This window comes from Topomyia yanbarensis, chromosome 2, assembly GCF_030247195.1.
Source record: "Topomyia yanbarensis strain Yona2022 chromosome 2, ASM3024719v1, whole genome shotgun sequence".
Taxonomy (NCBI): domain Eukaryota; kingdom Metazoa; phylum Arthropoda; class Insecta; order Diptera; family Culicidae; genus Topomyia; species Topomyia yanbarensis.
The window spans coordinates 58,189,346-58,214,038 of record NC_080671.1 but is presented as its reverse complement, the minus strand read 5'-3'; the positions used below and the strand labels follow the sequence as shown (position 1 = coordinate 58,214,038).

At 37.3% G+C, this 24,693-nt stretch overlaps 1 protein-coding gene across 4 annotated transcripts; it reads left to right on the top strand.

Moving 5' to 3' along the window:
• Window positions 1-1,921: 1,921 nt before the first annotated feature.
• On the top strand, window positions 1,922-24,693 carry LOC131685769 (aromatic-L-amino-acid decarboxylase-like). Of its 4 annotated transcripts, none has more exons than XM_058969706.1 (6): window positions 1,922-2,289; window positions 8,633-8,684; window positions 8,789-8,874; window positions 22,958-23,192; window positions 23,253-23,502; window positions 23,565-24,693. In XM_058969706.1, exons 2-6 carry the CDS (start codon window positions 8,652-8,654, stop codon window positions 24,425-24,427), a joined length of 1,467 nt encoding a protein of 488 aa, XP_058825689.1. In that variant the 5' UTR covers window positions 1,922-2,289; window positions 8,633-8,651; the 3' UTR covers window positions 24,428-24,693. The 4 variants fall into 4 exon arrangements, with proteins under 4 accessions (XP_058825689.1, XP_058825688.1, XP_058825691.1 ...); XM_058969705.1 differs by having other exon boundaries at window positions 8,595-8,684; XM_058969708.1 differs by lacking the exon at window positions 8,633-8,684.

Genomic DNA, 24,693 nt, shown 5'->3' with positions numbered 1-24,693 from the left:
TGTGGTTCCAACTGACTAAAATTTTGATGGCGATTGGAAATTAGTATGGGAAAACAACTTTTTTGCATATCCGCACACTAATATCGTTATTTCAGTCAAATTGAAAAACCGATCCTGTAAATAGTTTGTCCAAAATTTGGTTAACAATTTTTCCGAAAAATGTTCCGTGTTAGAATTTTTTATAAAATTGTTATTACGATTTTAAGATTGATGCATCAAATTATTGGCTGAGATTTAGTGTTTTTGCCAACACTGTCAATATATTATAAATATCTACGTTTCAGTCCTTAATATGTCAGAACATGTTCATCGCAGAGGCATGATGTCTTCGAAAGAATTTTTCATTACTTGCTAAATAACATCAACGTAGTTGGGAATCCACAAAACCGATTTAATTTACCTAACAGTGAGATCGAACCAATCTGATGTTAAATTTTTTTCTAACGTTTTTATAAAACATCTGTCAGCAACGTTGTTAACCACATTCTGTACTACTCTTCCATCGTATTGGTTGTTCAATTTAAGTGAAACAGTGATCTGTATGAGCGGAGATGTAAAAAGGTTGTATTTTCCATATTATTTCCCATACAAATTTTAGAAGCAATGCGCAAATTTAGGGAGCAGCCAGCTGCGCTGTTATGTATTAATATTAAGTTAGCAATATTGTTTGAAATTTGGATTTGTACATTGTTTGTTCTCATTCAAAAAAAAATGTTTTGTATCTTCTTGAGAAGAGTTTCATTTAGCGTGCCACTTGACTGGATTTTTTTCTCCGTAGAAATAAAGAAAGAAGTTTCAAATTTTCAAATAATCTACCTTGCACATATAAACGTAGCGAAAGGGTTTTGAACATATACTAAACAAATATGTTTAACATTAACTTAGTTATGGAATTTGCGTTTCGACTTCGTCTTATCAGAATCCGACACTAACTTAGTGACAGTGCTTCTGAGCAAACCCCTGGTCCTGCGTTATGTTTCGCAATAAAAGGAGTTCTGATTAATCTGATGAAAATTATTGAAGCCGAATCCAGGTTTGGCTTAGCAAGCCAATGCATTATGCAATATGCACTATGCTATATTCCTCCTTGGTGGAGAAAAGGTTAGATAAAATCTGTTGTTCTCCACTATGGAGAAAATTGTTTTAAATCACATTTGCGCGTTAAGTGCACAAAATATGTAACTAAATTAGTTATGGAATTTGAGTTTCGACTTTGTCTCATCAGAATTCGGCAGGAACTTAATGACAGGACTAAGCTAGTGTCGGATTGACACTAGTTCCATAAACGAAAACACTATTTCTCGACAAACATATGATTACGGCTTAAAAGCCAACTGTCAAAATTCTCTTTGATAGGAAATTCCGGACAAACTGTTACTGGTCGAACACAGTTAACAGCAGTTAATAAAAGAGAAAACTTTTCTCTTTTATTTACTACCAACATCTGTGATTGGCGAGTAACGGTTTGTCTGGAATTTCTTTTCAAAGAGAATTTTGACAGTTGGCTTTTAAGCCGTAATCATATGTTTATCGAGATTTGTGTATCTGAGCCGGATTTTGATGAGACGATGTCTGCACGAAAATTCCCTTAAACTAAATTAGTTATATATTTAGCACTAATTTTAGATTTTGATTGTAAGAACTTCGAGCTGGAACAAAATATAGCACTAAGCACTCCATCTCGCCTTTTTTTTGCGAACAGAAACTTCATATTACCACAACCGATCCCACCGTGCGACCACCCTTTAAAGGTCTCTCATTTCTCACTCGCAACGATGTTGTTGTTGCTGCTGTTGTTTTCGCAAATCTTCTCCATCCTCTTCTTCTGCCTGTTTTATTCGTCAGTGTCGATGCCGTTTGGCGCGGATCGACAGTGAGAACTTGAATGGAGAACCTGCATGCTACCGTGCTGAAGAACGAACTACTTTAAAAGCCTGTCACGGCCAGATTCAGCTTTTAGTAGCATAGAAACGGCGCGATCGTACACAACGTTGTGCTCGAACGAACGGTATCGCTTTGGTGAGGGTGGTATCAGTGAATAGGGGTGCGAAAGCTCGTGGGGTTTTTTTTATTCGTTTCGGTAACCTGTTGCATTTCAACGTTATTTTTTGTGAGTTGGAAGTGGCGATTGCTGAATCACTCAAGTGTGAAATATTGCTTCGGTGATTTTGTTCTGTTGGTGTTAGACAACGAACATCGATTCGAAGTGTCGCGTAACTGAAACTGCTCTAAGTGTTATAGAAGATTAGTGTTTCGGACTATTGGATTGAATCAGTACTTAAAACAGAGGTAAGCTTTAACGGTTGAATAGAACACCGGGGACTGGCAAATTGATACATATCGCGGTTGTCAAAGACGGAAGGAAGTAGAGAGTTGTGATCAAATCCCCTTCATTTGTGGATCAAGGGCGTTTTTGTTCAAAGCAGACGTGGAACGTGCAGCACGACGTGGTGTGCGCATACGATAGTTGCAGAAAACTTGATTTGACCCTCGATTAGTTCCGTATACCAGTGAATGTACACAGTTATTTCGATGTTGACCTAGAGCGGAAACAGTACTGCGGAACAGGTTTATGCCTCAATGCAGAACAGATTTGGAATTTTGAATGAATTGTAAATCAGCTCAATCCAGTACTTCGGGTTGCTTAACAAATATTGACTATATGTAAGGGGTTAAATATAGGTTTTGAAAGTGACAATCAAAAGTTGGTTTAGTAATATTTCAATTTGAATGCAGTTGTAAAAATCATTTATTGTTGAATTTACCATAAAATTAATCATTATATTCACTTGGGTGGCAGATATTTTTACAATGTTGGAATTTTTCCATCGCCGGTCAAAAAATGAATCAAGTATCATAAAAAATTTAGGCCAAATTTGAGTGAAATTGAACCATTTAAACATATGCCCCAACGCGATTGAAGTTTTATATGGGAAAACAAGTATACTTTTATATGAAAATTCATAACTCTAGTATTCACAAATGCTGTGCATTAGTTAAATTCCTGTACTAAAATTTAACAAATAAAGCTGCTCGAAAAAAAAATGAATAATGCAATGTTTAACCATCGAATGAAGCGACACTTTGTTATAACGGACTACGAATAACCCTTATATTCACAAAATTGTCATAATTTATGACCGATATTTCCAAATTTCTCAGCTTACATATAGTTCTAGTATTCCAATTGTGGATAAAACTAGTTGTGTAGTGATGATTGCTCTCTCCGCCGGATGATTTATTTGCATCTAAGTCCAAAAAACTGGCTTTATTGTATACATGTCAGATGTCAGCATAACTCTGTGATAGTCATGATATACATAATGTGTAAACTTTTTGTCAACGCCATTCAACGATGGATATTCTTCCGAACGATAGACGAGGGCGAATATTGTCACTCAATTAACTTGTGCTCTCTATAGGCAATCAGAGCAAGGTAATTGAGTTACGTTTGCTTTGTTACCCTTAGTTGGCTAATTTTGTTTCGTTTGTACAATACTCGTGAAGTTGCCTTTTTAACGTATCTTTTGTTACAACTCATCTTGAACTTTATGGAAGGTATAAAAGAATGACCGTTTCTTACACTTCCGCTTTACGGCTAATCAGATAAGGAATACCTTGTGTTAAATAGTTTAAAATATATCGTACTCATTGAAAATTATCAAAAACAGGAATTTCTCTGGATATCAAAATATTGACCGTTTTGTAGAATACATCCATAATTGACGTAGCCGTTTTGAGAGATTTTCAATAATGCTCCTCCCCCATCCTAGTGTTTGTCACAAACTCCCAAACACCCTCCAGACAACTCTCCAAAGTTAAGTATGCATTATGAAACAAAAAAAGCTCGAAAATGAGCAAAGAAAAAAATCTGTCCGTTCTTAACTATGCACGTGATCATGTGTTTTTCAGTTTAATTAGAATGAGCTGAAAGTTTACCAAAAAAACTTACCGAGCAAAAGATTTGCCACTTGCTTTTTCTTTTATAGCCCATTTATAATTGAAGGTTGACTTTTATCCCCACTTGTAATTAGTCGTAGTAGTTAGAGGAAACTGGCAGTTGGCAAGCCTGTCGTCATATCGAGCCAAAAAAATATTTACCTTCGTAGAATGTACAACTTGTCTAAGATCAGTTTTTACGTAAAATAGCGCAAATATTTCGACCGTAGCGGCAGATATCCTCCCAAATATTGTACATTTGTGAACACATCTATAGTTTGACTCAAATCCTCACCCGCAGATATATTGTATCACAAGATGTTTAGCTTACGCCTAAAGATTTATTTCAATTTAATCTGGTAGATTGGCTATCTTTTCCGGAGCCAGTACTGCCTCAGAAAGTGATATGTCGTTAAACATGTAAATAGTGGACTCTCTCTCTATTATTTTGCTCTTCTATGTTGTTTATTAAATGAGTTATTGTTAATGCCACGAGGTTTATATGAATATTAACAACAAACTACGTAGCATTGGCGATGGTCAGCTATTTTTATCCGCGTCCTTTACCACTTATTTTTATTAGGTGATTCATGAGCAGTGCTATCTTTGAAAATGAACCACCTTGGTCATGAAACTAAGTTTTTCCGATCTTATTTTAATGCAAATAATTAAGCAGTCTTCATTTCGTTATATTCTCAATTGCACGTATTTTGTCGTGTTGTGTAATTTTAAATGTTCTTTGTTTTGAAGGCATTGTAAGGGAATACGTATCCGTCAGTTGATGCCAATCGAGCTGACATTTCATTAGACTAGGAAAACTATTTTTTTGTTTTGTTAGTATTTATTTGACACTAATTCTCCGGGTATTTAATGCGCGTAGGAAATACGCATGGTCTTATCTGAGTGAATACTGACTTTTGAATTATGTATGAGGGATGAGAATTGACAATTCACAAGAAAAATTCAAAACCATTCACCAATTTTCGGCATTCATATCAGTACGAAGAACGAATGTTTTATCGTAGTATACAGTGGTTTACTTTTAGTCCATTAACTCGTCAATCAATTAAATTAATTGTGCTAATTGTTATTCTAGTATTAACTACTTGCATATACTTTTGAGTAATACATGCACTATATCATTGTCATGCTAACCATTTTTTTCATGAGTATAAAATTATTATAGCTTGATATTGATGCAAATGGTAACAAGCTAGTTTCTTTTCGTTTTTATTGTTTTCAATCTTTTTCTAGTTATTAGCGTAAAAAAACCGCGCATAATTCTAGTGATATGAGGAATCTCATTCTCTTCTAACAAACGCTTAAGGTCTTCGTGATTATCCACGCACACCAAAGCCCGCTGTCTCGCAAACATGAAAACAACCCGATGATTCAGTGGATGTTTTAGCACTAATAAACTTATAAGCGCGGTCTTAAGCGGGAACCCGTATACGCCCATATTTGCGCGATAATGCAATGGTTTACGTCCGGAAATAGGTACCTTCGGTCTAAGCAGCTTAGCTTCATGCCTTTAGTTGGACCAATATAAAAATGACGCTCATATTCACAAGACAACACATTCCATGGCGATATGACCGATAACCTACTCTCTTGTAGCACTTGAACCATGCAGTAGAAATGAAGCATCAGCACGCGAAGTTACATACACGCTAGTACACGCGACAAACACGTTAACATACAAACGCTCGAGCCCTTCGCGGTCATCCACGCACATCTAAGCGTGCGAACTCGCAAACATGATAACACCCCGGTGACCACGTGAACGTTTAAGTACCTCTAAATTCACAAACGCTGTCTCCAAAGTGAACCTACAAACGCCCGCTTTCGTGCGTTCATGAATGGGTCATGTCCGCAAGTCCCTACCCGACCAGGAGAAAATAGCTGGCCAATAACTCGAGCATACTATTTTTTTTATTCATACTAAAGCTTGGTATTAATTGATTATTATAGTTCATTGAGGTATTCAGCAGGCATTGAAGAAACGATTTTCAATACCTGCATAAGATTTCAATGAGGTATAATAATTTATTTTAATAATATTTGTATATTCCAGTTATTTTAACAAATACCAAATCAATACCTAGTTGAATACCTCCATACATATTTCAATATTGGAAGGTTGAAAAATGTTTATTACTATTCAACTATTAAAATAACTCGTTTCATTATCAAATAGTTATTCGTAGAACATGTCTGTGTTATTATTTTTGGTATTTTACCTATAAAGTAGCGCTCATTAACACCATATTGTGGCACACAGTCGTTGGTATGGAATACCTGAATTTAGTATTCTGTGGTGTTTTTCTTCTGCTCGAGTACTCTCAGCATTAGCAGCCTAGGTCAATACCTTCGGTTGGACAAATAAGAAAATGACGCCCATATCCACTAGATAATACGTGGTGACATGACCGGGTACTCTGCTGATAAGGAAGAACTTTCTCTTTTCTGGGCATCTGAACCGTACAGCGAAAATTAAGTATCAGATTCGCAGTTCGCGCGCTATCATCCAAATACACTCGCGAATATGCGAATGGATACAAGGTTATAAAATCGAATTTATTCACGCTAGCACATGCGACACACAAACGCGAACCCATTAACACACAAACGATCGAGCCCTTTTCGATGTTACACGCGATCGTGATGTCCCTACGCCCTCACATATCTGACCGTACCATGACTATCATATTCAGAATCACGGTCCGCTGCAATTGGCCTTAAGCAGTATTTTAGTGGGTGACAATTCCCGTTACGTCTGCAATTGTAGTGAATGATTCTGACGAGAAGCCCTACAGAGACTCTAGCTCTACAGTTCCAGTAGGACAACTCTCGACAAAAAAATTCGAATGCTTTTGACATTCATCTCGTCTTGACTAATGGCACTAAATAAACGCGGATGTGCTGTAAATCGGGGTGACTTTGATCATCGAGGTGACATTCATCACTGGGAATTTTTTTCATAGTATGCTTATTTGGTCAGATCAGTCTACCAAATCTTTAAAAGCCCAACTTTTTTCTAGTACATGTAGGGTTTCAAAACTATTTTTCCTTGAAAATGGTGGGGTCAAGAAACACGAAAAGCCTTTTTCATAAAGATACGTACTTCCCTCGCTATACTAGAAGCTGCTCAATTTTGACCTTCCAATGCTCTATACAATTCTTTTTTCCAATTGCGTGGAAAACGTAGCCAAAGACAGTCTAAATTAATAAGTTTTATCACATTTCAATAATATTGCAACATAACGAAGATATATGAAAAATTCATCTTCCGTCGCAAACGTACACTGTTCCTGGCAGCATTGCTCCATCGGAATCCAATCAGACTAATTGCAATAACTTCAGTTCTATAGCTGACCATTGGAACTGTTAATACTTAAATGAAAGGCAATAGTTATATTTATTACCCTTACTTGTTTTGTGAGCAAATTTTGCCTCAATAAAAAGTTATAGCTGATTAAAAACGTTGTTGTCCAAAAACAGCATGGGCATGAATGGGTTAAAATTTGAAATGAGTTTTACTTTAAATTTATAAAATACTGGTTTGTTTTACTTTTTGAGCATATTGTTCGATTTTTGAGTATACATAAATCAGAAATTTGGCTTTGCCTTATTTTTACGAAGCTTCGTAAAGTGCCTATTTTTATACAACAAATAAATCTTAGATTTTAGCAAGAATAAAAAATTCCAAACGAGTTTCCATTTTTCTTAAGAGGACGGATGTGCCAAATTTATTTTCAATAGCTTACTTATTTTAAAACTATTTTTTGTGAAGCTAGTTCGCAATTATTTCAAATTAGTTCAGACTTACATTATATTCAATACTTCAACGTGATTCAATTGACGAAACTAAAACCAATTTAGCAGTTAATTTTTTTTCAGACTCTTTTATTCCAGTTGGGCTTCAATTATACGAATTTTGGTCACTCGTACTTTACCGTATATTGAAATACTTTGTACAAAAGCAATTAGCATCAATTTAACAATGAGATCCTTTCAGAAGTAGTTTAAACAAACATTTGAATTGAAAACATTGACATCCTGAACTTAATGTAGGAGTATACACAACTTATCAAGGTCACCCCGGGATAGGAAAAGAGATTTCAAATTGTAATCATTTTTGGAAAAATAGAAGTAAGCGGACAATTTGAGGTAAAGCCATCCAATATTGTTCTTCAAACATCAATACATGGTTTAAAAAAATTAAACTTGAAATGTATTGTGTCTATAAATACGTAATGATTACTTCAAAAATTGATCAATGTCACCCCGGTTAACGGTAGATAGGTTTCATATTTGATTTTGACAAGCACTCACATTTTATACCAGCTCAAAACTACAGATGTAACCTTTTTTCTAAGTTCACAACCCTGTACTGCAGCTGGATTTCTTCGCATGGTCCGCACACTTCTTTCCAACCATTGTATCAGTACACGACCAATATCCATTGTTTGCAACGAATAGTACTTCTCCAGCGTTTATTGATATCATTCGTACTGTTTCAGACAATTTTTAAGCATTCTATAAAAGTTTTAAATTTATTAATCCTTGACACAACACCTACCAAAATGCCAGTCCCAACGGAAAAAAGAGTAATGTATTTTATATTAAGTAGCACTAAATAACTAACATTCTAGATGTTCTGTTTGCTTAACTTTCACGCTAACCTCGTAAGTTTTCTAACCAAATTCGGAATGGGTACTAAACGTTTTGAGGCTCCCCCTGTCGTAAGTAATTTAATTGACTAAACTAAAAAATATATTTAAGTTACAAATTTGCGTGTTATATTTTAAATTCTTATAATTTTCTATTATTTTCTATCACGCAACAGACTGAAATGCAGGCCCCACAGTTCAAAGAATTCGCCAAGGAAATGGTGGACTACATCGCTGACTATCTGGAGAACATCAGAGACAGGTGAGATTGATTGGTAGTTTGTGACGTATATTCTCTCGCACTACCGTGTTATGAACGGTACACGCACCTGACCGTAGAGTTGGTGTGTGATTCCAGAAAGCTGGGGAATACCACCTTCAACTGACTCAACATATTAGCCACTTTATGCTTGAATGGTATGCGATTGGCTTAAATAAATAGTCCCTGCTTGCGGAGACCATTGCATGGGTGTGAACATCTGTTCGGTTTCATGTATAGGAATGTGATAGTTCATTAGTATGATGTTGTTACGGGCGCTTAGTCATGATTTGTTTTCGCATTACTGGTCGAGAAACTGGAATTTCTATTTAGTGGTCCTGGAAAGCTTCCTGCAAGTTTTACATTCATTTGAGCTTTTATAAATTAATTGTAACACTTACTATTACTTAAACAAGAATCCTGAAACAGTTTATAATAATAATACGATGCTACAGTGATTTTGAGCTTTTGAAGTTAACTAGTATTGGTGGTAGGTTTTATCAAAAGCAACATAGAACAACGTTTGAAAAATATTGCATGTCCTCAAAATTTTCATTTATAGTAAAAAACCATTTTCTGGACCGTCAGCACCAAAAAATTAGCTACGTCGGAATTTTTCAGCCGATTTTCGATTTTTTGATTGATTTTGCCTTATGCACTGATATTTTGGTGTTTAAGCACTCAACTGATTGCATGATAAGCTATGCTTGCTTATAAATATTAGTCTACCCACTAGGCAGTGCCTTACCTAGTCTTCCGTCCTAAGTTTATAACTGGTTCATTCAAGAATATCTATTTGTCTCCTCATCTTAAGGTTTAACTAAGAAAGCTTGAAAAAGCGGCCATCTTAGAAAACGAAAACCATCAGTTTTTTCTCACACTGTTGTAAAATTCTACCAATACCCCGAATTGATTGATTTTCATGAAGATTTTCCCAAAGGTGTGTGAAAAAACTGCTTTTTTGTGTTCCAAAATTACCGTCTTCTAAGGCGTTCTCAGTGGCACCTTTACATATTTCGTTTAGCTTAGTTGTTAAATTGTCGAAAATAACCGATAAAATTGATAAAGTTGAGTTTTACAGCCATTAAAAAACAAAACGATATATGTTCTTCTTATTAATACCGCGAAATTTATAATATGTTCCAAATGTATTGGTGAATATGTAGCTCCGAGAACATATGTCGCGTAGTATACGTCTTCTTCCGCTGAGTTGAGAATAGTCAGCAGCATTTTCTCAAGTGGTTTTTGCACTTAGATTTTCCTGGATTCGCAAATCACTAGTTTGAAGTGTTTAAGACTTCCTTGAATTTTATACATTTCTTTCAAGTGTCTTGACTTGTGGACGCAATTGAGGTAATATTCATATCTCTTTCAAGTGTCTCGTGTTCCATATAATCACCAGAAATGTGAAGTCACGTATCTCTGCGTCGACAGAATTGATGGTGTACACATATTCGTAGATATTAGCTATACGTATTAATCGGTTTGTCTATCCATAAAAAATAAAGGGTGTTTTTCATATTTTTTTTCAAATTCAAAAAAAGTGTGTAAAAAACAATTAACAACAGTTGTTGTATGTGTCTTTTGGTAGCATATGGTCTACAATTTAATGTTCTATAATAATTTAGGATGAATGTTCACCGTCCACTATGTTTTAGAAATCCTTTTAGGTCAGTCCAATTTGGGTCAATTTTGATTATTTTTTCGAGAAAAGCACATTTTATGTTGGCCTGTAGCTTATAAGTAGCTTGCTATTTGTCGATGTAGACGAGAAAATTAACGTAGCACCATTAAAAAATTCAAGGAAGGAGGTAGCCAATTGATATTATCGTTTTTCGATAAGGATCATCTATCGAACATCGTGTTGCCCCAACTTATTTAGACAAAAGGTCTTCCAAATCTTCTGTAACAACATTTGGAAGCAACCAATCCTCAATCCTGTCCACATCAAAAATGAGCTTCATCTAAAAAGATGAAGTTTTGGCAGCTAATGGCGAAAAGTTTGCTTAACCGAAACTTAATTTTGTATTGAACGTTGCAAAATTCGACGACGTTGTTCAAGTGTATATTTTAATAAAATTGTAGATAATGCTGAACAAATTAAACGAAAAATTTAGTTGATATGTCAACTCAGTCAATAATAAATCACCATTGAAAAAAATTATAAAACGCACCCTTTATAAAATTGAACAATCAAGATATTGAAACGCATTCGCCACACAGATTTGAACTGTTAAATATTTGTTTTTTGATGTGAATGCTATGTAAAAATATGGTAATTCTGGAAATTTTCAGAAAAATTATGATAATGATGATAAAAAAGAAATAAAAAATAATAATCCATCCCATTTGGCATAATGCCATTTGATATAACGACGTAATAGTCGTTTGGCATATTAGTCAGTTGGTACAAAAGCCAACTGACCAATTGGCATAATGTTCATTTGAAATAATGTTAATTTAGTAAAGTGTATAAATTTTAATAGGAGAGCCCGGGGTTATTCGAACCTACTTAAGCAAATCGCCCTTTTAGGTGGATAGACGTCGTAGAATTTATTGGTGAAAGGTTACAATTGTTAGTTTGAAACCTCAGCGACATTTTGGTTCCATAAAGGTGCATTTGCACCACTCCATGGTAGGGCTAGGCGACGATTTGAAAAACTCCATCCTTTTACAATGTAAGGAGTAGTTTTTTTATTTTTTTTTCTCAAAGGAATTATGTTTATCCACAGATAACAGACGTTTAGGCTCGATTGGGAATATGTGTAAATACGCGCGACTGAAGTTCCGAATAAATTAGATGTCTGAAACACGTTTGGTAAACGTTTGTAAGTGGCGCAGTGATCGATACAATGCAGTTAGAGTGCGACTATCAAACAGGTATGTGCATTTGCATAGATGGCAGTAGTGAAGCACTATTTTCGAACGTATGTCAATGTGAAAGTTTACACAGGTTTTTAAGGAAATTTTGTTCCTGCCTCAATGTCTGTTATCTGTGGTTTATCTATGAAATTTATATTAGAGAAACTCCATAGGAAGCAAAAAAACTACAAGGGGCAGCCCTATGGGGTTGCACGAACTGTAGACGTAGTACTATACTACTTATTGTAAAATATTTATTCTCTTAGTAATTTTAGAGCGATAACAAATCAAATATATTTCTTTCGTATAGTTTAAGCAAAACCAATCAACATCGAATGTTACATATTGAACCAAACCTTCTTGGTTATCAGGTCACTTCATTTGTAGTAGGTGATCGAATCCGATTAAACTTATTTGAGAAGATCTGAAGAAAGAAGAAACCGTGACGGAACTAATATCTTTATAGCACAAGATCAAATTTTAAAAATTGTAAAAACTTTTCGATTGTGTGTGTGGTAAAAAACCCGGACCGGTGAAGAAAAATCAAATTTTAGACAATATAATCACATTTCATGTATAGACCAAGCTTTCTACTTATATTTTGCCATTACTGTAACTTTCTTAAATAACGCATACAAATGTAGCGAATGTAGTGTCCTTAATCATATATCGAAACTATAAATATACAAGAATCGAAAACATTTTCATGTATGGACTTAGATGCGTTTTTGCAACGGTTTTTCGAGTGGCAGTGTATTCATTCATAAATAGGCTTTGTAGTATGTACCTATTAGGTTCTTTACGGACACAGTTAACCTAACTTTTATTGAAAGTTCACTTGTATTGTTTACATAGACTCGCTCGAAGCAATTCGCAAAAAAAATGTCTAAGTCCATGTAAACAGTACACGCGAACTGTCAATAATAAACACTTGAGTTCATTTGTGACGTCAGTGTAAAGTATTCAATTAGCAGAATCAAAATAAGACAGGCTGAGTGAAAATGAATCACGTGAAGTGGAAATGAATCGATCGAACGTAAATAATAAACTTACGCATGCAACCGCTAACTATTTGTTAGTAACAAATTGGATATACCTACCTACACATTCGCCTCAAACATTGAACCCAAGCGTACAAAGCAAAATGAGTCAACGCTGATGATGATGGGTAGAGCGAAAGAGACAACTAGTACCACGACACTATGTAAACGTGTTTGCAAATGGAGCTCGAATGTACAAGCGATTTTGTATATGAATAATTGCGTTCGAGATTGTACATAAAGTGTGCTGGAAACGAGCACAATATAAAAGAAAGCATAGTGTTTGAACGGACAAGCTCTTAGTTCAGTCGCGTGTTGGACAGAACTGGGTAGCGTACCTCCACAGCCAGTGTAATGGACTTCTAACTCAGCTACACGCAGAATTTTATTTATGCATCGATAGCATACTTTTCTATCTGCCTCTCGTTTCTTCTGCTGTAAATTTTATGCATTGGACATATTCGGTCTATCCACTCATTGAATGTTTACTAGAAGTATATGCATGAAAATGCATAAAAATTACAGCAGAAGAAAAGAGACGGGATTAGAAAGTATGCTAACTATGCATATTTTTGTTTCTCAGTGTACACTGACTATGAAAACACACAGCGCAGTGATGTTCTCCGCCTGCCGTTCAACAGGCAACTGAGCTTGTCCGGCAAAATCTGTTCTTTTAGTAATCGATGATGACGTCATTCATACAAGCGTAGCGCGCTAGGTACACAAATCTGTCGTGCCGAATTTGGGAAGCGCTATGTTGTGTGAGGAAATGCGAGATATTTTGACTAGGTTGCACATTATTTAAATTTTTAATGCCACGATATCAAAAATCTGTGGGTTTATCTATTGGAATCTGTTCTTAGAAGTATTTTGGGACGATATGGGCAAAACATTTGAAAATTTATCATGAGATAATTGAATGTTTTCGTTACATATCATTTTTGTAGAATTTGCAAAGGACACCCCCATATCGAAAACAAAGACGTTATCCTACGTCAAAAAATTATGTTACAAAAACATAATCTGGTTAGTCATAGCTCTGTCGATTGGCGCATAATGTATTTTCTTTGCTGTGGCGTGTGCAATCGTGTGCGTAGCCACAAGCCGCTGAACGGTGTTTGATGAAATAGAGCGTCCGAATAGCCCGGTACGCTCATTTCACACAAAAGTGGTGAGCATCTTAAAATTATCTGTGTTTTCACCCAAACACGAATCCTTCCATAAAATAGGAGCTTTCCGAAATACTTGCCTGGTATTTTTTTGTTTTGTTAATTACTTTAAAACCGCTTTTACCATTAAAATGATTTTTGTTTTGAGGATGACAAAAAAAATGAAACACGTTATATCTTCTTTCCAAAAAACCAAAGAATTAGATTCAGCTGTTAAAACTAAAGATTCAGAATAAATTGCCACGAATATGTGCAACAGTTGGAAAGTCTTACGATTTTTTGAGAAATCGAGAGGGTCCGAATTACCCACACGGTCCTAATATCCCCGGGTCCACCTATATGTTGGGGGAAAATAGGGATAAGTTTGAATTTTTGTAAAGGTAGTGTAGCCATATTTTAGCCATATTTTATTGAGACGACGCCAGTGGTTGAGTGGTAAGCGTGACCGCTACCCATCCCAGTTAATCTGAATTCAATCCCAGCCGAGGTCGTAGAGATTTTTCTGAGGTGAAAAAAATCTGTAGTCACGTTTTCCTTCGGAAGAGAAGTAGAGCCATTGGTTCCCGGTCCATGAGTTGATCTAGTCCAGATAGTGGAGTCACTTCTCTGGTGTCGGTCTTTGGCTTCGTGGCGGAAATAGCTTGATGAAAAGTAACTAGAACATGTAGAAGAATCGCACCCTTATACTTACTAACAAATGCTCCTCCCGTGCTACTTGTGGAGTACTCTGTAGTATATACGGCCTCTAGCAAAAGCAAGTATCGGACTAACATTCCTTCCCTTTTCTTCTGCAATCTACGTTCGGGCCTGGCAGGCGCCGATATTGATCAATAAACAATTTAAAAGTCCCAGGAGTTGCACATTATCTACTGATTCCCTGTGCAACTTCAGTTAGACCAGATCGATAACGGAGTAGCAGCCAGCGGTGGTCGCACCAGCTCAAGCTCAAGCAAGCTCAAGGTAGTGTAGCCATATTTTTCTTGAATACTTGTTATAGGTCTTGCATAGTAGTATGTCTAATTTGTAAAATCAGCTTGAGAACATGAAAAAATACTAGTAATAGTTATAATAATTTCCGCAAAACGCTAACACTTCCAAAGATGCTAACCGTAACTAACATACTTTTTTATGATTGTAAGCTAATTTCAACCTAGAACTTCAGCTACTCCGCCAAATAACGCCTGTAGCATGTTTGCCCTCATGGTCAACATTTCCCAAATAATAACAACCGCAACCTAGTGTTGATTGTGATAATTATCAATCAACCACATCTCCACGGGAGCTGCCAGTACTAGCACACAACAGTAAACTTGACCTACAGACAGTAGACTCATAAATGTATATTGTTTTGCCTTAGACTGAACATATCGTTACCGGCCACACCGGGGTATAATGGGGCTCCGTCTAGCCAACAGTTGCATTCATTTGTAGATCGTTTAATATGCACCTGTGTTGTCTGTTCAAGGTTCAATCAAAGCGAAACCTCAGGTAGAGGTAACCGGAACGTAAACGAAGAAACAAAACCCCCAATGTGAGCGGGTCTAAAACTATTGAGATTTGAACCAAAAATAAAGCTATGATTTGGCAAATTTGAGCTTGAGCATTAAAGTGTTGTTGATTAGCTTTGAAGCTGTCATTTAATTGCGGCAGTCACTTCAACTCGGTGGGCACACCCGTTTCACATCGTGAATCGTGATTGAAGTGGCAACTGGTCGGTAATTGATTCGACGGTTCCTTTTAATTTATTGCTTGAGACATCAGCGAAACTTTACTTCCTAATGTTGAGAGTAGCTTGGTTTACAAATCGCACACCTGCGATATTCAAGCAATGTAAGCATTTGCAAGTCTAAAAAAAAAATCTGAGGAATCGTGCTACGTGATTGGTTAAGATTTAACTAATTACAGTATAACGTCGCTAATCCGACATATTTATTATTTGTGCACCGGCTATATTTGTTGCAAATTGTTGAAGTAATACTGTTCGCGTAAGTCTGTAATTCTGTAGCAACAACCAAACCTCAAAACACGATGTGCCATTGAAGTAAGAATGTCGATACCACCGCCCTATTGCGGAACGTTCAATTCAGTGAGCAAAAAGTGATAGTATTGATACTGCCCTGTTTGGATTGTGTGCTATTGAATCAAGTTGAAATCCCACATTAGTTTCTTAAAACACTATTCTACTGAATAATTTATTTCATTGAAACTTTGACACGCATAACCGGCTCTTTCACAGAATATGAATCTTATCCAGTGAAACAGCCGGTTATGCGTACCAAAGCTTCAAGTTTAAGTTGGCAGAAAACATGTTCGTTCGGTTAATATTATTCATTCTGATTAACGTAGTTTCTACCATAGGCGGCATCAGTCCTACGGAAAGAGGAGGGGGTGGGGCACGTCTCCCTGAATGCGCAAAAATGGAAATGGAATTGTTCTCCTTATAAACAATATTCAATCTTGTATTTTGAATATACAAGTTTTAACTGCATCTTTTTCGGGAAGTTACCATCTTTTTTACGTTGCTTGAGAATCGTACCTAGGTGATTTGCGTACAGGGAAATTAAATTACCGATACTGGCTCACGAGACTGAAAACCTTTAGGCCGAATGTCGATTGGTCGAATGCCATTTGGCTGTCATTTTACTAGTAACAACTAGTAACAACCAAATCTCTAAAGTCTATCAACACACAGGTCGTAATGCAATGATATGTTGAATTCATTGGCTTGGATTAAAAAACAGTAACTCGCCATATTAGCCGTTCCATAAAAACTCATATTTCATTATTTCAGATGATAAGTAGTCATAAAAGCCCGTTAGCTTTGATTCGGGTTCGCCAAGTATAGCAGAAGATATAAATGTTAGACTTCAAAAACTCCAAACATCCATACCAAAAATATTCAATTTTCATCGTTTTTTTGTCACACAAAGCTTACCTTATAAAGTCCAAGCCCTCCATTTTGAATTTCAAAATGCGATAGACATCGATTTTAATTCTTTAGACCGCTTTCCCAAACCAAATATGTTCACATCTATTCATTCATTTGATACGAATTGCTATTTTAAATTTGTTTCCGCCATCTTGGTTTTAGTATGACGGCAAACATCGATTGTTGAACTGTAAACAACTTCCCAGAACTAAACATTTCTCGAGTACTTTTTCAAATGGACGTGTAACATTTGGTGGAAACCGAGAAAAACGGGTTTGAAGATTCTAGCGGAAATTTTTAAATCCTATTTCAAAACTACTGGAAAAATTCCAGCATCGATTTTACATATAACATTGTTTGCCACACCTTTTTTATGTAACGTAACATTTCTACACGTTTGATGCGTGTATCATGTAAAAACTGAGAAAATAAATTGATACGCCATTTTACATTCTTGACTGTGTCATACACCGTTAGATTCGTCGTTTTTATATTTATGTCGCATGATACGTCAGTCGAATTAGACTGTTACTAAATTCTAAAAGCAGTTACGTAGTTTGGTTTTTGCTATTCTTTGATCGTTAAAATTATTAAATTGGAACATAGTATAAATATGAGCAAATATCTGCCACAGCTACACTAGTTGATTTGCTTGCTCAAAGTGCCCGTTAATAATATCCGACTTGACTAAGTGACGCTCTCACATTCTCAACAACATAAGTAACATGAAAACTACCTTGTATATATCCCGAGTATAGCTGGCCGTCATACCGTAGCAACATCAACAACCTCTCCGTTGCACTCTAGATGCACATATTATTCCGAAAACTTAAAATCAGTTAGATGGTGTTGAGCATCGCATCTGTATCCTTCTCGTATTAAATAATGTGGTGCTTCAGTTTGGCAATAACCATTTTTGATCTTCTGCACGGCACGAGAACAGTAAGTCAGCTTACGAACAAAGTGCGTATGTTTTACTATGTGGACAATAATCAGTGGAGAACAAACTAGTATTACCCGTCCTCGCGGTCATCGGTCTTAACACCGAACATTCGCTTCAACTCCAGCATGCATACGTATTACTTCGGGTACTTGTACGGAAAGTACTGACGTAACAGAACACAAAATACTTTCACTCGCGTTTGTAGAAACTGTCTTGACGTATGTCGACATTGTGAAAAACTGTTTTTCTTCGTTACTTACGTCGAATTTGTGAGAGCGTATGTGTGCTTTCCGTACAGCTGGTCAGTTTGACAGTTTCGTCGGTTCGTTTTCAACATGGTGTATCCGCAAAAAATCAGAAACGTGTGAAAATAGAAGTTTCGTCGTTTTGTAAAAATAACTTGAAAAACTTTAAATGAGCGAATGTCATAATTATCTGAAATTAGTAGTGTTTTTGACGGCATTTGAAATCACATACAATGAAAACCAGCTTTGTTTACATTTTGTGGTTTACGTCCATTTGAAAAAGCACTCGAGATTCGATATTGTCCCATCGACTCCGAAGAACTCATTTCAATCATATCGCTTGTCTATTCGGCAGCACTGGATATCATTTTACTGCTTTTTCTTTCAACCGAAGTAGAGGTGACCGGACTGGTTGGCCGAAGGGGCAGGTTGGCCGAGTGTCTGTTACGAAAAGGATATCATGCACAGTAGCGACATCTACAGTGATTTCGGTGGGGTATTAGGTCACTTATGTACCGACGTAATTTCAGGTGTTTTGGTGGTGTCGTTTATACTGGAGCACATTTGTTCATTTTCCGGCGCTGGTGAGTAAATTTTTGTTTCTGTAAAGCAATATGTGTAACGCGAATCAATTTACATCTGAGGGGTAACAACTTGACAGCTCCTATACAAATCGTTGAAACCACTTTTTTTGGGTCTGTGGATCTAAAATGGCAGATCAATCTTTATTCAAGAGCAATTTCTAAAAAAGCGTAAACTTTTTCAGAGTGAAAATTTTCTTGTTCAGATTTTTTACTTCCGATAATTCATTTTTGAAGACTTTTTGGGTTTGGTGTTGTTTTATTATAAAAATAATGCATCTTTATTCTGATGCATTATTTTTAAATGGCTCATGATTTTTTGAAATCATCAGCATACAAACAAGCGACGCTTATGCTAGTTAGTGAGCATCTTCATTTAGTTTTAAGATATTAGGTAGTAATATTTGCATTGCAATGTAAACAACACACACAATGATACTGGACTGTTTTTCTCCCTCTCCGATAGAAAATGAGCTGTCATCAGTTCTGAATTTTCTGGAAACCTTTGCACCGTAAATGTCGCATGCTGTCAGAAATAAACAATCGAAGTCATTTCCGCCTTTGTTAAATACGAAGTGAAAAATGATAATCACAAAACTAAATCTATTTAAGATTAACGACAAACTTTCAAGAATTGTCATATGCGAAAGATATTTCAAGGGCGACGGGAGAAGAAAAAGTTCACACTAGAAGCGCACTCAAATCAAATCATGCATTTTACATTCGACACAATTTGTAATCCTTTTATGAAACGCCAAAATGACGTATTGCCTTGTTTGTATTCATATTAAATTATTACGCTGTTTTGAAATGATCATCTTGATTACCGCTTCCGAATGTAAATAAAGAAACAAGTTCGTAAAAGACGTCACGGAATTTTTTCTCGCAGTGAAATTTACAGTATCGCAATTTGTGGACGGCGTTCTATGGTGGCGACATCATTCGGAACACGGTGGTTTCATGTAACTTAGGCTAAACGTCAAGTTTCGGGAGGGTTGATTTACATCCGATTTCCAAAAACTTGGCACCGTTGGAGAGGGTATTCGAAAACCAACAAAATGGTATAACGGTTACCAGTGTAACCCTATATTTGTTTGTGCAAATCTTGAATGTTCTTGAAAATATGCATTGGGGTAGGTTGGCCGAGTTTTGTGCGGCGCTGGTTGGCCGAGTTGTAAATTTAGCGTAGAGCGTGTAACCGCAGTCACAATCACCATGCCATCATCTTTGGGTGAACATAAAATGGCTGGTGCAGATTCGTTTTGATCGTTCTTGAAGAGCTTTTCAGCTGGTTCAAATTTATGACGATCAAGGACTACTTTCATATTATCAAAAAATTTGTTCGCATTTGTCGGATTGAAACTTGTTGCTCGGGACAAACTGTAGGTATCTGAAGTGCGTATGGACATCGTATAGTCTCTGGCGTGTGCCCCTTCAATCCTGAAAATTTTCCTCCTGAGGATTTTCTGGCAGGATTTGTCAGAGATCGACCCAACCCCGAAAAAACTCGTCCATTAGCATAGAATCTGCTGCACAAGGCGAGTGCACGATCTGATTCGAAGAAGCGGCAAGGTCCTAAACGCCAATAGACTAAAATTTTGACCGATTCCCCAATTAAAGCAGCATTGGAGGAGGAGAAAAATGGAATCAAACGTAAGCGTACGCTGGCGGAGGAAAAAAAAGCAGCGAGAGCTAGTAAAAAGTTCACTAATGCTGCCAAACCTAAGTCCAAAAAGAAAAAAGAAAAACTAAAAAGTGAGAGTGGATTTTATTTTCTTTACCTATATACGAAAAAATATGTATTTTTAATTAATACAGGTTTTCCACTGATACATTTTACGTATTTCACTTATTTTACCCCAGGGCTGGGGTAGGTTGGCCGATTTTTCTTTCCGCATTTGTTTGCTTATAACTTTTTCCTTGATTTTTTTCATGAATGAAAAAAAATTTCATATGTGCTCAAGGGTTGTATCTTCATGACAGCGCAAACCGTTTTTCAAAAAGTCTAACCAGAATGAGTACAGAAATTCCGAAAGCAAAACTCGGCCAACCAGCCCCGGTCTCCCCTACCGTGTACAGTAAAAACCTTCGGTTCGGTTTCCTAACGCCGAACCGAAACCGCGGTTGAAAATACATCAACACGTGTTGAAACTCGTTCACACATGTAAACGGTGCTGATTGACTCGGTTGTGTTTTCGAAAATGGGCTTCGGTTGAGGTTTTGGTTTCGTTTGCCGTGTGAACGAAATCAAAACCGCACACGGTGTGCACCATTTGTTTACTGCCCATGATCGCATATCAGTCCCATAAAGATAGGAGATCCCATAGAAAACGGGACAACTATGCGATCATGGGTAGTTTACACGTGTTGAGATTTTAAAAACCGTACCAGTGCATGTGGGCTCCGGTTGGTTTTCTTACGCACCTCTGGTAGTATGCACACGTTTTTTAGCTGTGTGTAAAGTTTATTAAGCTTCTTCATGCTCTTGTGCAAGGTTAAATTTTGCAGACACGAACAACACTTTGTTCGATTGATCTAGTGGTTTAATTGGCAATCTGTAATGTACAACACATAGTAAAATTATAACCGGTTGACGACTTACACCAATCATGACAGGATCGCACCTCAGACCATCTGCGTCATACAACGATCTTCGAATCCAGTGAAGTGCCCATTAAAACCAAGGCCAACATCAAATGTTGTTTGCAGATCCATGATCATTAAGAAGAATTAGAAAATTTCCTTTTCAAATTAGATACCGTTGATTCTAATCAATGATAATTATCATTAGATTTGAATGGACAGGTCGAAGTGTAGTCACGAAACTCCAGTTATATCACACATTACCAATCCATCTTTTTTTTTTCTTTTTTCCTTAATATGTCTTAAGATAGATTCATCACACTCATACACACGCATATTTTCTCATATGCAGTCAAAAACCGAACATGCAATCACGATTATCTACGCATACCTACGCGCACAATCTCGCAAACATAAAAATGCCCCGATGAATAAGGCAACATGTTATGAATTTATAAAGGCGGTCCCAAGTGCGAACATACAAACGCCCGTTTTCACACGATCATGTATCGGTTACGCCCGGAAGGCCATACCCTCGGTCCTTTGAGCCTTGATTCAAGCGTTATAACAACGTTATCAACGCTCAAGCTCTTCTCGATAATATAAACCTGGACACAAAGGCGAATGTGACATCCAAGCACACCAAGATCCGAGATTTCGCCTACAAACACGCCCTGGTAATTTAGTGAACGTGTTAGCATTTAATAAACTCGGTCTCATGTGCTAACATACAAATGCTCGTTCCTGCTCGACAATGAGTTCGTCACGTTCAGAGCTCCCTACCCTCGGCCCTAACAGTCTTGGCTATATCTTTACTTGAACTATTCTAAAAAAATAGCGCTCATATCTTCGTATAACAGACCCCTTTGATATGACCCTGGGTTATTGCAGACTTCCACATTCACACAAAGTTGCTGCGGACATGAGGGTCTAATGGATGCAGCTTGCTGTTGTGTGCTGAGAACCTTCGTCCTAGTGCATTAGCTGAGTTGTTCACAACTTGGGAGTCAACCCTTTAGCCTTCTTTTGTGTTATTGTTTACGTTCATGTCTTGATCGGTACATCTTTCAAGATGTTCGAAGTTCTTATTTGTTTCTTGCTCTGACGGATCGCTGTCGTTGATCCGAGTTTATAGGCATATATTGCGCTGGTTGTTGGTTTGGAGAAACTAGATAAATCGTTATTTCGTTGTCGGTACAGGAAGTTAGTTTCTATATACAAAGCGCACCAGTTATTTAGTGGTCAATTGATTGTGTTTTGGCAATATCTGCTGAAAACTGTTTTGGTGTTGGTTGTAGTAGGTTGATTTTTTTGGCGTCTTCGGAGCATTGTTTTCCGTAATGTTCCACCAGGTTACAAAACTGGCACGTAGGAATCTGACCAGGTGGGTGCACAGCGTTTTTTGCCCACTGCATTTTAACAACGCGAACGCCGTTAGGAATTACAAGGTTTCCTCAAGTAACGGAATTCACTTCTTCGTATTTTGTAACGGATTCCACTTCTTCTTATTTTGGAATAAATCTTTTAACGTGTTCTGGTCTAAAGCGTGGCACTTGGTCGTTTAGGTGCACCTCAATTGCATCGTCATCCATATATTCAGGATCTTGGTTTCTATGTTGTCATATTCGATACCGTGAACCTATGAAAAAACAACAACTAATATCATAGATTACTATCAATTGCGACGATGTCCCACCAACTGAAATAAACCAACTATGTTACTTTCTCTTTCAGACGTGTTCTCCCGGAGGTCCAACCGGGATACCTACGCCCTTTGATTCCATCGGAGGCTCCCCAGCAGCCGGAAAAATGGCAAGACGTGATGGCCGACATCGAGCGGGTCATCATGCCCGGTGTGACCCACTGGCACAGCCCCAAGTTCCATGCGTACTTTCCAACAGCTAACTCTTATCCAGCCATTGTGGCTGATATGCTGAGTGGTGCTATTGCCTGCATTGGCTTTACTTGGGTAATTTGAGTTTTCATTTATGTTTTTCATTTCCAACTTATGATTGCATTGTTATTGCAGATTGCGAGTCCAGCGTGTACCGAACTGGAGGTCGAGATGCTTAATTGGTTGGGTAAAATGTTGGGCTTACCGGAGGAATTTCTGGCCAGTTCAGGAGGTCAAGCAGGCGGTGTGATTCAGGGAACGGCTAGCGAAGCTACTCTTGTTGCACTACTGGGTGCCAAGGCTAAAACCATGAAGCGGGTTCAAGAGGAACATCCGGAATGGGAGGAGTCGTACATTATTTCGCGACTGGTTGGATACACCTCAAGTAAAGATAGATATAACATAACTGATCATTATTGTTAATAAATTCTATTTAATTTATTTTAGATCAGTCGCACTCCTCGGTAGAGCGAGCTGGCTTGCTCGGTGGTGTAAAGCTGCGTTCCCTGAAAGCGGACTCTAATCTGCAGTTGCGTGGTGAAACTCTGGAGGAAGCTATCAAACAGGATTTGGCCGATGGTTTAATTCCGTTTTATGCTGTCTGCACCCTGGGCACGACAAATACTTGTGCTTTCGATCGTTTGGATGAACTGGGCCCTGTTTCCAACAAGTACAATGTTTGGTTACACGTTGATGCAGCCTATGCTGGATCGGCATTTATCTGTCCGGAGTATCGGCACTACATGAAGGGAATCGAGACAGCGGATTCGTTCAATTTCAATCCTCACAAGTGGATGTTGGTAAACTTTGACTGCAGTGCAATGTGGCTGAAGGAGCCGTACTGGATAGTGAACGCTTTCAACGTTGATCCGTTGTATTTGAAGCATGACATGCAAGGATCCGCACCCGATTACCGTCACTGGCAGATTCCATTGGGCCGACGATTCCGTGCGTTGAAACTATGGTTCGTAATTCGTCTGTATGGCGTGGAAAATATTCAAGCTCACATTCGTCGCCACTGTGCTTTTGCTAAGCAATTCGAATCGTTCTGTTTGGCAGATGACCGTTTCGAGATCTTCAGCACCGTTCAGATGGGCTTGGTTTGCTTCAGACTAAAGGGGACCAACGAGTTAAATGAGGCTCTGCTGAAACTAATCAACGGTCGCGGCAAAATTCATTTGGTACCGTCGAAGGTTAACGACACGTACTTCCTGCGTATGGCGGTTTGTTCGAGATTCACAGAAGCGGCCGATATTGAGTACTCATGGAAGGAAGTTGCTGCTTCGGCCAATGAATTGATGAAAAAGTAAAAGTTCGGACTGGGGTTCCTGCTAGTGTGTATTGTTATTGTCTCTCTCACTTTAGAAAACTTGTAAGTTATATGGTTCTAAACAAACTGCATAATGTTGATAAGTCTCAATACTGGAGATCGGACCAAACAACATATAAAATTAATCAATCCATTGATGTACATAGTGCTTTTTGAAAAATTGTATCCTCATTGTTATATTTAAGATGTCCCTTTATGTTTAGTAAATGTTGAATGTAAAAAATAAAATATTTATTGCGTATCAAA

Coding starts and splice junctions, on each gene's coding strand:
- LOC131685769 (XM_058969705.1), top strand. CDS start 8,595: ATGTTCTGTTTGCTTAACTTTCACGCTAACCTCGTAAGTTTTCTAACC. Junction 8,875..22,957: donor CTGGAGAACATCAGAGACAG/GTGAGATTGATT, acceptor TTTCTCTTTCAG/ACGTGTTCTCCCGGAGGTCC. Junction 23,503..23,564: donor ACTGGTTGGATACACCTCAA/GTAAAGATAGAT, acceptor AATTTATTTTAG/ATCAGTCGCACTCCTCGGTA.